This window comes from Rattus norvegicus, chromosome 4 (genome assembly GCF_021556685.1).
Source record: "Rattus norvegicus strain SHRSP/BbbUtx chromosome 4, alternate assembly SHRSP_T2T, whole genome shotgun sequence".
Classification (NCBI taxonomy): domain Eukaryota; kingdom Metazoa; phylum Chordata; class Mammalia; order Rodentia; family Muridae; genus Rattus; species Rattus norvegicus.
The window spans coordinates 151,386,946-151,403,109 of record NC_141537.1 but is presented as its reverse complement, the minus strand read 5'-3'; the positions used below and the strand labels follow the sequence as shown (position 1 = coordinate 151,403,109).

Sequence of the window (16,164 nt, the reverse complement as noted above, 5' to 3'; positions counted from 1 at the left end):
CCAAACCCAGGGCCTTGCACTTCCTAGGCAAGTGCTCTACCACTGAGCTAAATCCCCAGCCCCTGTCTCCAAATCTTAACACTATCATTTATTTCTCATTGTTTTCTTTTACATTTTTATTTTGAGAATTAGTATAAAGATATTAGATTTCCTTATGTCGTCTTTGAATATATTTGATTTTCTTGATCCTCCTTCCCTGCACCTCATCTGTCTGCACCTCTCTGTGTGTCCCTCCATCCCTTTCCCTTTCCATGTCACATGTGCTTTAATATCCTCAATTCCTCTTTACCCGTCATTGTCCCTCCTCATTTCGTGATTCATACCAACATCTCTCATATATACATATACATATGTACGTATGTATATATACATATATATATTAAAAACTAGGATCCACAGTCAGAAGGACTGTGTGGTATTTGCCTTTCTGAGTCTGGGTCACCTTAAATGATATATTAATTTCATGATCCATCCATTGCCCTGAAATTTCATAAATGTATTGTTCTTTAGCTAAGTAAAATTCCAATGTGCATATGTATCCATTTTTGCATGCCTTCTTCTGTTGACAGACATCTATTGACATTTTCTTTTAATGGATTATTCACACCTGTATAAAAGTGACTGTACTGGTTTGTCTCATTACCCATTCATCTTTAAATAATAATAAGTTCATCAAAAAAAATCCTTATCACTCCACCTTGATATCAGACCAAATACTCAATACTGCACTGGGTGGGTCCACCCAGCAGCCCTCTGTAGCTTCACAGTGGCCAGCCTCCAGTGAAGGGCTTAATTCTTCCATGAGGCTGTCTTCTCAGAGACCACAGCTCCCCCAGAAATGAAACCAACTTAAGAGTGTTTCTTTCCCTTGCAGTCAGGTCACAATGGAGCAAATCATTTGCGGGCATTTACCCTCTGCCAACCGCAGCCTGCTCGTTCTACCTGCCTTAGAAACTCAAGCAGGGCATGTGGAGGCGTGGCTTACCTATTCTCTTCCCTGCTGCTGCATTACTTCCATTCATTCCAATACCACGGGCAGACTGCAATTAAAACACAGAACACCTGCTGAGGTGAGTCAATGCGGAACAGCATCAAATGCTGTAGTATTCTACTACTAACATGCACCCGCTGTATATTATGTGCTCTATTTTTGCTTAAATTAACAGAATCTAATTTTACTTCTTGTGCTCATTATTGATCTGTAAAAGAATAAAATTTGGAGTCTGGATACTGGAAAAAGCCTAAATGAAACACTGTAAAACTGAAAAATACGAGTAACAGTGAAGTCGCAGTACTGCCTGTAACCCCAGCTCTCAGGAGCTGGGAGCAGGACCAGAATTCAAGGCCATCCTCAAAGTCCCAGGCCAGCCCGAGCTACATGAGAAACCTGTCTCAAAAAATGGAAAAAAAAAAAAACAAGCAACAAATATATCTCCTACAAAACAAGTATGTTAGTGAAATTTATGGGACAATTCAATTGTAAGCATTTTTATGTACATAAATAAAATTCTAACTTTGAAATAGTCATTCCATATACTAGAACAACAAACTGAAAAGAGAATACTTACTAGAAAAAAATCTGTAGGTTCTGACTGGGGAGAACTTTTCCTAATGTTTTCATCCTGAAAATGCTGGAAGTTTGTAGACAACCCAATTCCGGAGGACCGAAGCCTGCCTACTCCACGCGTGCTATGCAAACTGTCTCTGCTCGCACTCCGTGCCAGTGAGGCCAAAAAGCCATTGTTGTTTACACAACCAACGGGCTCTTTGGAAGCTTTGTTAGCCATTTCTGTAATATCTCGGGCTTCCACTTTGGAAATAACATCAGATCTTTTCCCAGGCGAATCGACTTTAACACCACGGAAGCGAGCAGTCCTAGAGAAAGGAGAATCTGCTATGGTTCGAATGTCCAATTCCCGCAGGGTGTTTTGTGATGTAGACGCTGAGGGGTTGCCTGACTCAAAACATTTCGACTGTCTCTGTGGCTTCACCAGAGAATTATGTAGTGACACTGGTGCAACACAGAGAAGAGGTGACAGGAGTCTGTTCTTGTGAGAGCCTGGCTCTCGGTGGTGGTTAAGAACTGCATTGTCTCCTGGGTCACTGCTCAGCACTCTTGCCATATGGCTCAGAGGCTGCTCTGCTGCCCTCAGTCCTCCATCACCTTTAGTGAGTGGGAACTCTGGTGTTACCTTCCCTAACCCTTCTACACCACTGCTCTGCTCCGCACCATTTCCTTCTGCAAATGGAGCAAAAGGACCTACTTCTGGCAGGAGCAACTCGTCAGCTACACATTCTTCTGACCGTGGAAATAAGACAACATCCTCCTCATTATTAGATGACAAGTTTCCTGAAAGGTGCTTGGTCCGCCGAGGCAGGGATGATCCAAGATGAAGAACAGAATCTGGAAGCTCTTTGTCGTTTTCCAGGTCTAGGTGGGTCAGCTGAGGAAGCAGTCTGATGCTACTCGTGGAGTGAGACAGCATGTTTCTCTCCCAGTTACCATCATCCTTCAGCAGCTCACTCCTGAGAGATGGCATCGGTCTATCGGCAGGGGCCTGAGCTGCAGAGCTTGTGCCTGCATTCCTGGATGTTTCAGGGACATATGCATTCCCAGAAGGCAAACAAGACTGCCCAATATGAGGGAGGACTCTTAACAGTCTGTGCCGGGCTGCTGCTGCAGAACTGCTGGATGGCCGAGGAGCTATGGGTGGGCGAGGTTTTACCTTGACAACTTTCTTAGGCTACAAGAAAAGAGTGCACATGTAATTCCTCAACATAGTTATTTCTGTCCATCAGCACTAATCAGTGGAGAAGATGTTACTTACCATATTGCCATTCTGTTACCTCAATTTACAGTGCTCAAAAAGCTGGGTGTGTGTCACACCTGTAATGCTAGCACTTGGGAGGCTGAAGCAAGATGTCTGTCATGAGTTTGAGGCCAGCCTGCCTGGTTTAGAGAATCCATTCCATGCCAGCCAAGGCCACAAGAGGAGTCTTCTTCTCAATACAAAACAATAATGAACTGCTTTAAAATATTAAAAGTATTAAGATTATGATTGAGAAGGATGTTTTATTAATTTATTGACCTTAATTTTCTGAAGATGTTAAAGAAAAATAATTTTGTTTTATTTTCCTCACAATTAATTCTTTCCAAGGCTTTTATTAAGATGTTGATTACATGATATGGCATTCTTCCTGGTAAGCTGACTGTGTGGATGTGTGGAACTCAGAAAAAAAGCTACGCAGACTAAAGTGGGACTTGTGAAGGCTGTTCTGTCCATTCGATGGTTTCTGTGGAGTTACTTCAGGAAGGGATCCCACCCTAACATCACAGTAGTAGTTAGGCTCAGCTACTTCCTCAACCAAGATGGTTTATACTGAACATTTTCTTCTGAGTCTGAAATATACAGATATATATCTGGCCGAGGGTACAGATAGGAACAAGACAAGACAAGATCCTTTTTCTAAAATGGAAAAGAATCCGTCGTGCAGAGATGTTAACTGAGTCTCCTGAGAAGAGATTTCACATGGGTCATCACAGTTTCCTCACAGAGACTCAGGCCTGTCTCGTGATGACATTGGGAGTGCCTGTGCCTGCTTCACCTGGACTTGGATCCGTTTGCTTTCCCCCATTAATTCTGCTTTTATTTCCTTTTGCCATACCAAGTGTCTTAGTCACAGTACAAGTACAAACTGTATACATGCACCTAGAGAGTTAGTGAACCAAGGACTGGATGTGCCCTCCCCAACACAATGTTTACATATAAGTTATCATGGAAAGGGTGAGGTTGAGAGCTCAAGAGAGGAGCCTTAGCTCCTAAGCACAGGGATGGTCAGCAGACACAGGATGGAGGTCTGGAAGACACACACTGGAAACTCTGCACAGGATGGACGGAGGCCCCTTGTAAAAGCAAGCTGGCTCCTGCGGCCACTTTTACACTGAAGCCGTTGTCTTGCCAACCTAGAGCTATGTACTTACAAAAAATATTTTTATAAAATATGAGATTGCATTCTAGGCTTTAGAAATAAACAACAGTTGCCAAAATCTAAATGGCAGCGTACCCTACAAATAAACACACAAACATCCAAAAAGATCAACAACACCAGGAAATGAAATCACCCATGACCCAAATGGGCAACAAACAGGGAGACAAAGAATGCAAACTTCTAATTAGTGTGAGGTTGCAAACACTCAAATGTGGAAGATTCAATCATGTAAAGCTTATGTCTGTGGTAATAATCAAGAAAGAATAGCTTCAAAGAAAGACAGGTAGGCATCCTAGAGCCGACAGAACAAAAGTAAAATTCCCACCTGTGGAAATACTGAAAAGGGTCTAATGTCTGGGATACCAGAATGGGCTACTTGAAGTCAAAAGGAAGCAGCCTGAACTTGCCTGGAGTCTCTGCTGACTGTTAAAATTTTAAGGAGGCTCTACTGTGCAAAGAGTAGAACAGGTCATCCTAAAACAAAGAATATACCTTCTCAGCACCTCATGGTACCCTCTCCAAAACTGACTATATAATGGGAAAAAACAACAACCAACAGATTGGGAAAAGATCTTTACCAGTCCTATATCTAATAGAGGGCTAATATCTAATATATACAAAGAACTCAAGAAAAAGACTCCAGAGAATCAAATAACCCTATTTAAAAATGGGGTACAAAGCTAAACAAAGAATTCACAGCTGAGGAATGCCGAATGGCTGAGAAGCACCTAAAGAAATGTTCAACATCCTTAGTCATCAGGGAAATGCAAATCAAAACAACCCTGAGATTTCACCTCATACCAGTCAGAATGGCTAAATAAAAAACTCAGCTGATAACAGATGCTGGTGAGGATGTGGACAAAGAGGAACACTCTTCCATTGTTGGTGGGATTGCAAGCTGGTACAACCATTCTGGAAATCAGTCTGATGGTTCCTCAGAATATTGGACAGAGTACTACCTGAGGACCCAGCTATACCTATACCTCTCTTGGGCATATACCCAAAAGATGCTCCAATATATAACAAGGACACATGCTCCACTATGTTCATAGCAGCCTTATTTATAACAGCCAGAAGCTGGAAAGAACCCAGATACCCTTCAACAGAGGAATGGATACAGAAAATGTGGTACATTTATACAATGGAACATTACTCAGGTAGTAAAAACAATGACTTCATGAAATTCATAGGCAAATGGATGAAACTAGAAAATATCACCCTGAGTGAAGTAACCCAGTCACAAAAGAACACACATGGTATGAACTTTCTGATAAATGGATATTAGCCCAAAATCTTGGAATACCAAAAAAGAATTCACTGATCACATGAAGCTCAAAAAGACTCAAATGTAGATGTTTCTAGATGGGAGAACACTCACGGGAGGAAACACAGGGACAAAGAGTGGATCAGGGACTGAAGAAAAGGTCATCCAGAGACTGCCCCACCTGGGGACCCATCCCTAATACAGCCACCAAACCCAGTCACTATTGCTAATGTCAATAAGTGCTTGCTGACAGGAGCCAGATACGGGTGTCTTCTGAGATGCTCTGCTAGAGCCTGACAAATACAGAGGTACATAAGGGGTCCCCAGTGGGGGAATTAGAGAAAGGATTGAGGTAACTGAGGTGGTTTGCAACCCCATAGGAAGAACAGTATCAACCAACCAGACACCCCAGAGCTCCCAGGGACTAAACCACCAACCAAAGAGTACACATGGAGCGACCCATGGCTCCAGCTGCATATGTAGCAGAGGATGGGCCTTGTCGGGCATCAATGGGATTAGAGGCCCTTGGTCCTGTGAAGGCTCGATGCCCCAGAGTAGGGGAAGCCAGAGTGGGTAAACAGGAGGGAGTGGGTAGATGGGTGGGGGAGCACCCTCACTGCGGCAGGGGTTGGGGGGATGGAATATGGGGTTCCCAGAGGGGAAACTGGAAAATATCCAATAAAAGAAAAAGAAAAAAATAATATAAATTACAATAGTTATATTTAAAAAAAAAAAAAAAAGCTCAAGCCAGATCCAGTGTTACTCCCTCTTCCTGCTGCCTACTAATCCAGATGTAGAACCCTCAACTTCTCCACACCGTGTGTGCCTCTGTGGCACCATGCTCCCTTCCCTATGATGATAATGAACTAAACCCCAGAGAACTCTAAGCAAGTCCCAATTAAAGGCCTTCTTTTATAAGAGTTGCCATGGTCATGGTGTCTCTCCACAGTGATGGAATACTGACTAAGGCAGGGAAAGACGTAGTGTTTTTAAAATGAAGTAATTTACAAAGAAACTGCAGTATAAAAAGCAAAGCAGCTGCAGGGCAGTGTTGAAGCCTAAATGCTTTCTATCTGAACAAACCATCACTTGGAACTGTAGAAATGCACCCTCCACGTGCTCTTTACATTTTCGCCTGTTTTTTTCTTAAGCTTTAGAGTTCTAAAAGTTCAGTACTTACAATCTAACCTTCCCTTTCCTTGGAATTATTAAGATATGCAACTAACCAAAAGGTATGGGGAAAGTTTAGTAAAGGCTCTTCGCAGCCATGACATTAACACTAAAACATCTATAGGGATACAGATAGGAAAATTATTTGTTACATTTTCTTTAAAGTAGAACTGCTGTTCATCTAAACACTGGAGACAGTATGGAGAAAAGAGAAAGCCAAGTAAGTTTTCTGGCTGTCACTTAGCTAGCATGCAGGAGGCGAAATGTGTCAGGTCTGGGGCTGACATTAGAAAAGCAAATGTTAAAGATTCAGTCCAGAAGCTGGGTGGTGGTGGTACATGCATTTAGGGAGGATCTCTGTGAACTTAAGGCCAGCCTGGTCTACAGAACGCAAGACAGTCAGGGCTACATAGAGAAACTCTGTCTTGAAAAAAACAATAAAAACCAACCGACCGACCAACCAAGCAAACAGCACAGTCCAGGACAGCAAGAATCCCTCCCGGAGCTTTATGATCAGCACAGCACTGCTTCAGACGGTTGTCACATCTCATAGCAAATGCTCCCTTATGATGAACAGACCTGTCACAGGTTCTCATTCCAGAAGAAACCAAACTGACAAAGAAGAATCATCTCATCTCCAAGCAACCAGTCAATGGGGTGGATCTCATAGGTAAATACCTGTCAAACTTTTACTCTGAAGTTAAGAGAATAAACTATAAACTATCTTTTGAATATATATTGGATACACGTGGAAAAATCAGATCTCTAATAATTAAATTCTAAACATCAGAAATTTAAATGATATTCTCTGATTTCCATGCAATAAAACTAAAAATTAAACACAATGAAAAGTCAAAAGACTTCAGCGACCAAAACTTACCTAAATCTACTCAACCACTTTGGGGCTAACAAGTAAATTCTAAACTGGTAATTGAAAATATTACCAATTGCCATAATGTCTACTGACATATTGTATAAAGAATACAATTTTGTGTGACATTTTTGTCAAAGCAGTGTAAACTATATCTAATCATATTATAATTTAGATGAATAAAAACAGGGATAATTACCAAACAATATTAATATTAACAAATTAATATTTAATACTCCTTAAATATCTAATATGGCTGTCACTTGTGTACCAACTGCTGAGCCCACCAGGCTCCAATGGACAAGTCCAGACTCATGGGTCATAGACAGCCCTGGTTAAACTCAGGAGTTACATACAAGACAGACACAGGAAAGATTTATGGGGAGGAGGGAGACTGGACAGGAAAGGTAGGGAAATAGGGAGGGTTATTATGCATTGTGTACATGTGATGAATTATCTAAGAAGAAATTGTAAGTGTGTGTGTGTGTGTGTGTGTGTGTGTGTGTGTGTGTGTGTGTGTGTGTGTGAAGCCTAAATTCCAAAGAAATATTTGTACACATGGCATTCACAAGTCCACTGACAGGTGACAGGTGAATGAATGAACAAAACATGGTACATACATGCAGTCTAAAATGGAGATTCTGACACATGCTGTACCATGCATGAACTGCAGAGGTGTCATACAAATTAAATAATCTAGCCACAAATCCTCTATTTCCCTTATGTACAGTCTCTACAGTAGACAAGCGCATAAAAATGGGAAATGGAATGGTACTAGCCCAAAGTTAAAGAGAGAGTAACAGACCAGTGGAAGGGGAAGCCCTGGGTCCTGCTAAGACTGAACCCCCAGTGAACTAGTCTATGGGGGGAGGGCGGCAATGGTGGGAGGGTTGGGAGGGGAACACCCATAAGGAAGGGGAGGGGGGAGGGGGATGTTTGCCCGGAAGCCGGGAAAGGGAATAACACTCGAAATGTATATAAGAAATACTCAAGTTAATAATAAAAAAAAAAAAATTTAAGAGGCCAATAAAGTGTTTAAACTTTAAAAAAAAAAAAAGAGAGAGTAACAGGAAGTTGGTCTTAAGGAATACCAAAATAGTTTGAAAACAAAGTCAAAGTTCTGGAGGCTTATCGATCAAAGAGGAAAACATACTTGTTAACACCACTAACAGGGTTACACTTGAAGACAGTTAAAGCTTGCACAGTTACCCATTCCTGTAGTGAGGTGACAGATAGGAGACAGAGAGACAAGATTTATGAGTTCAAGACCAGTTTTAACCACATAGTGAGTTTGGGGTTAGCCTAGGTTATGTGGGACTCTATTAACTAAATAAATAACTAAATAAGATGGATAGTAAATATTATATATTTTACCACTGTTTAAAATAAAAATAAGTTAAAATACTAAGTAGGTGATAGTGTCCTTTCTGTGAAATTCATTCAATTTTGCTGTATGACAGAAAATTGAAAATCACTTCCCTCCAATGAATAAAACTTCTAAGAAAAATATTTAGAAATAAAAAAGAAAGTCACAACCAAGAATGGGTCATTGCCAACATTATAAAATTATTTCATATTCCTAAAAATGTCACTCAGCCTACATTACCAGAATTGTTTGATCCAACTTGTAATCTATTTTGACTTATCTATTTGTTCTTTGACCTATGAGTTACTCAGAAGTGTTTTATTTTGAAATATTATATCTTTTCCAGATATCTATTATTGATTTCCAGTTTTATTCTTTGTAAACCAGAGCATTTTTACTGATTTGAATATTTCTGAATTTTATTAGAATTTATTTTGTATAAAATATTGCACTTTGTCTTTTGTTTTCCTTCCTTCTTCCTTTTTTCTCTTTCTTTTGGTAAATATTCCAATGTATTCCCTTAAAAAGTAGTGTGCGTTCTGTTGTTGGGTGAAGCATTGTGCAAATGCCAACTGCATCGAGTGAGTTGATAATGGTCCTCAGGGCCTCTCAGAAACCTTTCCAATTCTCTGTTCTACCAGTTATGCTCAGAGTGGAAATCTTTGAAGACAGGTATACATCTATTTCTTATAGGTTTTGCTTCATATATCTCACAGTTCTATTATATAAAAAATTATAACAGCTTTTTGGTCAATTGTTCATCATGTGATTAAAAATAAGATCTTTACACAGAACTATCTCAAAGAAATCAGATGAATTACAGATCTAAAGTAGAAAGAAACAATCATCAAAAAATTTTGGAGAAAATCATGAAAGTATTATCTTTAAGGTCTGTGATTAAAAAAGTATGTCATACGGATGATCAAAATGTGAATGCTTCACTCCTTCTTTAAATGAGGAAAAAGAATACCCTTGGCAGGGAAGGGAGAGGCAAAGATTAAAACAGAGACTGAAGGAACACCCATTCAGAGCCTGCCCCACATGTGGCCCATACATATACAGCCATCCAATTAGACAAGATGGATGAAGCAAAGAAGTGCAGGCAGACAGGAACCAGATGTAGATCTGTCCTGAGAGACACAGCCAGAATACAGCAAATACAGAGGCGAATGCCAGCAGCAAACCACTGAACTGAGAATAGGACCCCCGTTGAAGGAATCAGAGAAAGAACTGGAAGAGCTTGAAGGGGCTCGAGACCCCATATGTACAACAATGCCAAGCAACCAGAGCTTCCAGGGACTAAGCCACTACCTAAAGACTATACATGGACTGACCCTGGACTCTGACCTCATAGGTAGCAATGAATATCCTAGTAAGAGCACCAGTGGAAGGGGAAGCCCTGGGTCCTGCTAAGACTGAACCCCCAGTGAACTAGACTGTGGGGGGGAGGGCGACAATGGGGGGAGGGTTGGGAGGGGAACACCCATAAGGAAGGGGAGGGGGGAGGGGGATGTTTGCCCGGAAACCGGGAAAGGGAATAACACTCGAAATGTATATAAGAAATACTCAAGTTAATAAAAAAAAAAGTATGTCATAAAATTTATTAAATACTAATCATAAAAGCAAAACTGCTAAACTGTAATACACTAACATTAACAATATTCATCAAAAATAGGTGAAAGAGAAAGCCATGGAGTCTTAGAACCTACAAACATCCATCTAACAGAGACCTTAGATCATACATAAGTGTATGTGCACTGGTTGCTCTGAGACAGGCCTTACGTCACCCAGACTACATTCAAGCCTGCTAAGCTGAGGCTGACTCTGAACTCAGATGCTGCTGGCTTTACCTCCCAAGCAGGAATAACGGGAGTACACCATCAAACTCAGCTCCGAAGTACACTTTTTAAATGTCTACAAACCAATAAACAAAGGCAAGGTAACCTAATTTTAAAATGAGCAAACTATGTGGCAATGCATAAAAAACAGAATTTTAACCAAATAAAGAGTCAACATTTTTAAGTAAGCATTATTCATTATAAGAAAAATTAAATAAAAACCAATACAGGTTAAGATGAAGATAGCAATGACTGTAAGTGTTGGCAAGGACAGGGCTCAAGCGGAGCTCTCCTGCTACTGGTGTAGTCTGACCTGCATGTAAACCTATGCAAACCGTTACTGTAACTTCTGTTTGTCTGTTGTGAGGCAGGGTCTCACTATGTAGCCTAAACTGGCATAGAACTTACTTAACAGGCTAACCTAAAACGCATGACTTCCTCCCTACACCACACAGAAGATGCTGTGATACTCATCGTGTACCTGGCAACACAGCATAAGACAGGTTATCTTTCCTATGACTCTGAATTTCCTGCTATGTATACAATGTGAAAATAAAGTGCATGTGTCCATCCAAGAATGCATGTACAAGTGTGCTCCAGATGGTTCTGTTAATAAACGCCATAACTCAGTCACCTGAATGCTTATCATAGAATAGAGAAACAAAAAGTAGATTCACAGTGTAGTTTAAATAATATTTAAAATATACCTAAAAGAATTCTTACATTTTATATTGAAGAAAAATAGGCCAGAATTGCATAAAAAGCTGTATTGTCTATGTTTCTATTTATATAATGTTTCATAGCAGACAAAACTTAGTTGTGGAAATATATACAAAAATAGCCTTTATTTTAGGAAAGATTATGAAGGAAATTTTTATAGAAAGAGGCAGGGGAACGAGGTGTGGCCGTGCACGCCTTTAATCCCAGCACTCAGAGGGCAGAGGCAGGAGAATCTCTATGAGTTTGAGGCTAGTCTGCTCTATATAGTGAGTTCCAGAACAGTCAGGCAAACACATTGAGAGCCTGCCTCAAACAAACAACAGAAGAAAAGAAAAAAGAAAAAAAGGACTACCTGAGTTATGTCATAGAATTCATCAAGCAGAGCTTAATTTTCCTATTATTATGTTCAGGGGTGATTTGCCATGGCATGCATGGGGCGGTCAGAGGACAGCTTCCAAAAAGAGTCAGTTCTCTCCTCCTACCTTAATAGGGATTGGACCTAAGGCTGCAGGCATGGCAAATTATATATATAATGTATGTATGTATGTATGTATGTATGTATGTATGTATGTATGTATGTATGTACATGTATGTATATATCCATTGGCTAGGCTCCAAACATTCCTTTAAAAGTTTGTGTATTTTATATGGGAAAACATTAGCAGGGTGAAAAGAAGGCAAGAAATAGTGCAGCTGTGTGGGGTGGGGGAAAAGAGCAGAAATGAGGAGACAGACAGACAGACAGACACAAACAAAAACAACTATCAAGAATGTGGAAGACTGAAGTCTTACCCAATGCTGGAATGTGGGTTATTCACTTTGGGATTATTTTAGTGTCTACTAAAACTAAACCGGAAAATATCCTCTAGGCGTGGTGGGCACACAGCTATGATCAAAACGTTCAAGAGACTAAGGCAGGAGGATTGCTGGGAGTTCATGGCAGGTCTGGGCTATATACTAAGTTCTGGACCAGCCTAGGCTGTGGTGTTCCTTTCTCAGTGTCCATAGATCTTGAAACCGCATTTTAAAGGTAATTATTAAAAGATAAAGCTATCTTTTAGCACCTTTCCATACTACAGCCATGACATTTTAAGGACAAACTGTGTTAAATGTGCATTAAGCCTTTCAGGTGTGTTAGGAGATTAAAAATCTCAATACTCATTTGTCACATCTTAGTAAATAAGCTGAGGCCAGAAACGTGCAGAGAGTAATATTTTATAGTTTTCCAGTTAGCAGCAGACCTCGGAGCCGCGAGCCCTGCCAGTGTAAGCTAGAGAAAGGCTTGGCGCACAGCCAACGGCTTCACCTTTTTGCTGAGATTCATGTTCTCCATCTTAGCCTTCAGCAGCTTCATCTTGTTCATAGTTATTGAATTTTCAATGATTTGTTGCCCAGAAGGAGAAGGCTCAGTCTCTTCATCCTCATCTGTGTACAAATTATATACAGAGCCACCACTGCAAGGGAAACGACAAGAACTTAAAGCATGCTGGACACCTGCTGAGCACTAAAGGCCTACCACAGTAGCAACTACAGATCCTACCAGGCGTGAAACACTAACTTTATTTTGTCATTACAAATGAAAAAAATGAATTTCAAAACATTTATTAGCCCAAACTGGCCTCAAATGTGGTACCTAGCTGAGGATGGCCTTGCTTTCTCTTCTGATCCTCCTGCCTCCACTTTTTGATTGCTGGGATTACAGGTGCATGCCACACACCACGTTTTATGTAGTTCTAAGGACTGAATTTAGAGTTCTGTGTGTCCTAGACATATGTGTAGCCATTGAATTACATAGCCAGCACATTCGAAATACAGTATGAGGGTAAGGGATGCCCGTCAATGAGAAACTGCTTGCCTTGCAAACACAAGTATGCAAGTTCAGTTCCCAAAACCAAAGATATCTAACTGGTTTGTTTACAATCTTAGCACCAGAAGGCAGGACAGTCACATACCCGAGGCTCACTGGTCTACCCTATCCATAGAGCTTTAAGCCAATGAAAGACTCTATCTCAAAAAAAGAGGGTGGACAGCTCCTGAGGAACAAACCTGAGGTCTACTTGTAGACTCTGCATACAAGGGCACACATAAACCTACACTAATACACAGGTACATACACGCATGCACGCGCGCACGCGCGCGCGCACACACACACACACACACACACACACACACACACACTTCTTAGGAGAAAAGTGGGAAGTCACTGCAGTGCACGGACAGCCCTGCTGAGTCTGCCCTGGGTGCTTTGCTCTATCAAGCACTTCTTACAGACTGTTTCTTTACAAAAACATACAAAGGCGGGTATCATATTCCCTTTTATAAATGCAAGAAAGAAGTTAAGTGATGGGCCAACAACATGGTTCAGGGGAAAGGAGCTTGCCATTACTCTGATCACCTGAGGTCAATGCGAGCACTCAGTGGTGAAAAGAGAACGTCGTCTTGTATCTCCATAAGTGTTCAGTGGTATGCACATTCCCCACCCCCAGCACTAATGGATGAAATGTAAAGAGTTAAATGCGGTGATGCAACCTTTAATCCTGGCACTCAGGAGGTGGAAGCAGGTGGATCTCTAAGTTTGCGGCCAGGCTAGTCTATGTATAGTGATGCTCGAAGCCAGCCAAGGCTGCACAGTGAGACCGTGTCTTTTAAAAAAAACAAAACAAAACAAAAACAAAAAAACCCACTAATGTTTAAAAATAATATTTCTATTTATTCTTTGTATTCAATGTATTTTGATTTTTTTTTCTTTTTTTTTTTTTCGGAGCTGGGGACCAAACCCAGGGCCTTGCGCTTGCTAGGCAAGCATGCTACCACTGAGCTAAATCCCCAACCCCTGTATTTTGATTTTCAATACTGTCCCAGATCATCATTCTCCTGCCTATACATCCAAGTTCACGTTCTCCTGCTCTCAAAAGACAAACAAAAGCCACGGAGTTCAGTTTGTGTTGCACTATCCTGGAGTGTAGTAAATATGTGCCACTCTACTGAAGGAAGTGGATTTTCCCTCTCCCAGAAGCCATTTGCTGTGACTAACTCCTTGGCTAGGGGTGGGTCTTCTAAATGAAGTGCACATATCCAAAGCTTAAAAGCTAACACTCAGATATGAGGGAGACCATACAGTGTTTGTCCTTCTGGGTGCAGGTTACCTGACTCAACAATGTTTTCCAGTTTCATCCATTCATCTGAAAATTTCATACAACCATTTTTGTTAACATGAATATTCCATTCTATAAGTATTCCACATTGTCATTGTCCATTAATCAATTGGTGGACATCTAGGCTGCTTCCAATTGCAAGCTATTACACAAAACTCGGTGGTAGAGCTGAGCAAGTGTCTCTGTGTTAAGCAGCATAGCTGGCTTCTGTGGTGACGCTGTTTGGCTTTTGATTAACCGCACGCTAACTTACTGATTTAACGGCCATTCTGATTTGCGTGCCTACAAGATGTGAATGTGTGTTCCCTTTTTCCTGCTTCTACTGTTATTTGTTTTGTCAATCTTGACCATTCCAACTGGATTAGATGAAATCTCAATGTAGGTTTGTGTTTCCCTGATGGCTAAGGATGTTGAACACTTTTCAAAATGTTTTCCAACCATCTGTTTCTTCATCTCTTCAGAACTCTCTTCAGATCCATATCCCATTGAACTGCAGTTTTCTAAACGTGTAGGGTTCTTGCTTTTTATCCTACAACTTTCAGAGGTGTAATTGATAAAGAATTTTCCCCTCCTGTGGGCTGCCTCTTCAAATATGGTGTCTGTCCTCTGCTGTCCAGAAGTTCTGGTTTATGAGGTTCCATTTGTTCACTCTTCGTCTTAATGCCTGTGCTCGTAATGTCTGGTCCCTTTCCTGTGCCTTTTCTTCAACCTTGTTCCCTTTTTCTTCTATCAGGTTCAGGATATTAGGTCTTATATTTGAAACCCAGTTTTGTACAGGCTGAGAGAGAAAGCTGTACTTTCATTGTCTGACACACAGCTATGCAGTTAGACCAGTTGAAGATGCTCTTTTCACCAATGTGTTCTTTTGGCTTCAGAGTTAAATACTGTTCTTGGATGTCTGGAGTTCTTAAATTCTATTCTATTGATCAATACCTCTTTTTTAATTAAAAAAACAACAACAGGTGTTCTAACTGAATGAATATCTGTGTACCACATGCATGCAGTGCCCTTGGAGACCTAAAGAAAATGGTGGATCACCTGGAGCAGATGGTTGTAAGTATAGGTGCTGGGAAACAACTCTCTATCCCTCCCTCCCTCCCTCCCTCCCTCCCTCCCTCCCCCTCCCTCTCTCCCTCCTTCTCCAATACCATTCTGGTTTTATTACTATAGCTCTGTAGCATAACTTAAATCAGGAATGGTGGTACTTCTGTCAGTTCTTTTATTGTTCAGGATTGTCTTAGCTATCATGGGGATTTTGTCTATTTAATAGTATGTGAAATTTATTTTTTTCAATTTCTGCGAAGAACTGTGTTGGAATTTTGAAGGCCATTGCAATGAATCTCTATTGCTTTCCGTAAGACGGCCATTTCCACACTATGAATACTGCCAATCAATAAGCATGACAAATGTTTCTGTCTTTCCGGTGTTTTCATTCTTTAATATCTTAGTTTTTATTAAACGAGTCTTTCATTTCCTTAGCTATTACATGATGTGTGTGCATGCTATTGTGGAAGCTGGTTCCATTCTAAGCATCTTTGTCACTTGTCCATAGAACAGCTATTGATCTTTGTGTGTTGTGTACCCTGCTATATTGCCAAATGTGTTATATCATCTGTACACACTTTCTGCTGAGTCTTTGGAGTCTCTTATTTATGAAATATGTCTTCTGTAAACAAGTATACTCTGACTTCTTCCTTTCCTATCTGTATCATCTCCTTCAGTTGTCTTATTCTAGTTAACTTCAAACAACAGTCAACAGTGATTTTAGTGGAAGCACTTTACTCAGAATG

The 16,164-nt window shown here is 40.7% G+C and overlaps 1 protein-coding gene across 40 annotated transcripts in view; it reads right to left on the bottom strand.

The window, feature by feature from the left end:
* Window positions 1–16,164, bottom strand: part of Zfand4 (zinc finger AN1-type containing 4) — a 72,612-nt gene that overhangs the window by 11,132 nt on the left and 45,316 nt on the right. For 18 of the 40 annotated variants that reach the window (NM_173332.3, XM_087656229.1, XM_087656232.1 and 15 more), the window contains 3 exons: window positions 12,526–12,673; window positions 1,569–2,744; window positions 986–1,040 (listed from right to left, as the gene is read on the bottom strand). In NM_173332.3, the coding sequence (NP_775454.3) occupies window positions 986–1,040; window positions 1,569–2,744; window positions 12,526–12,673 (1,379 nt within the window). Of the gene's footprint in view, window positions 1–985; window positions 1,063–1,568; window positions 2,745–12,525; window positions 12,674–16,164 lie in introns of all 40 variants that reach the window. The other 22 variants (XR_015685330.1, XR_015685328.1, XR_015685329.1 and 19 more) reach the window with 4 other exon arrangements.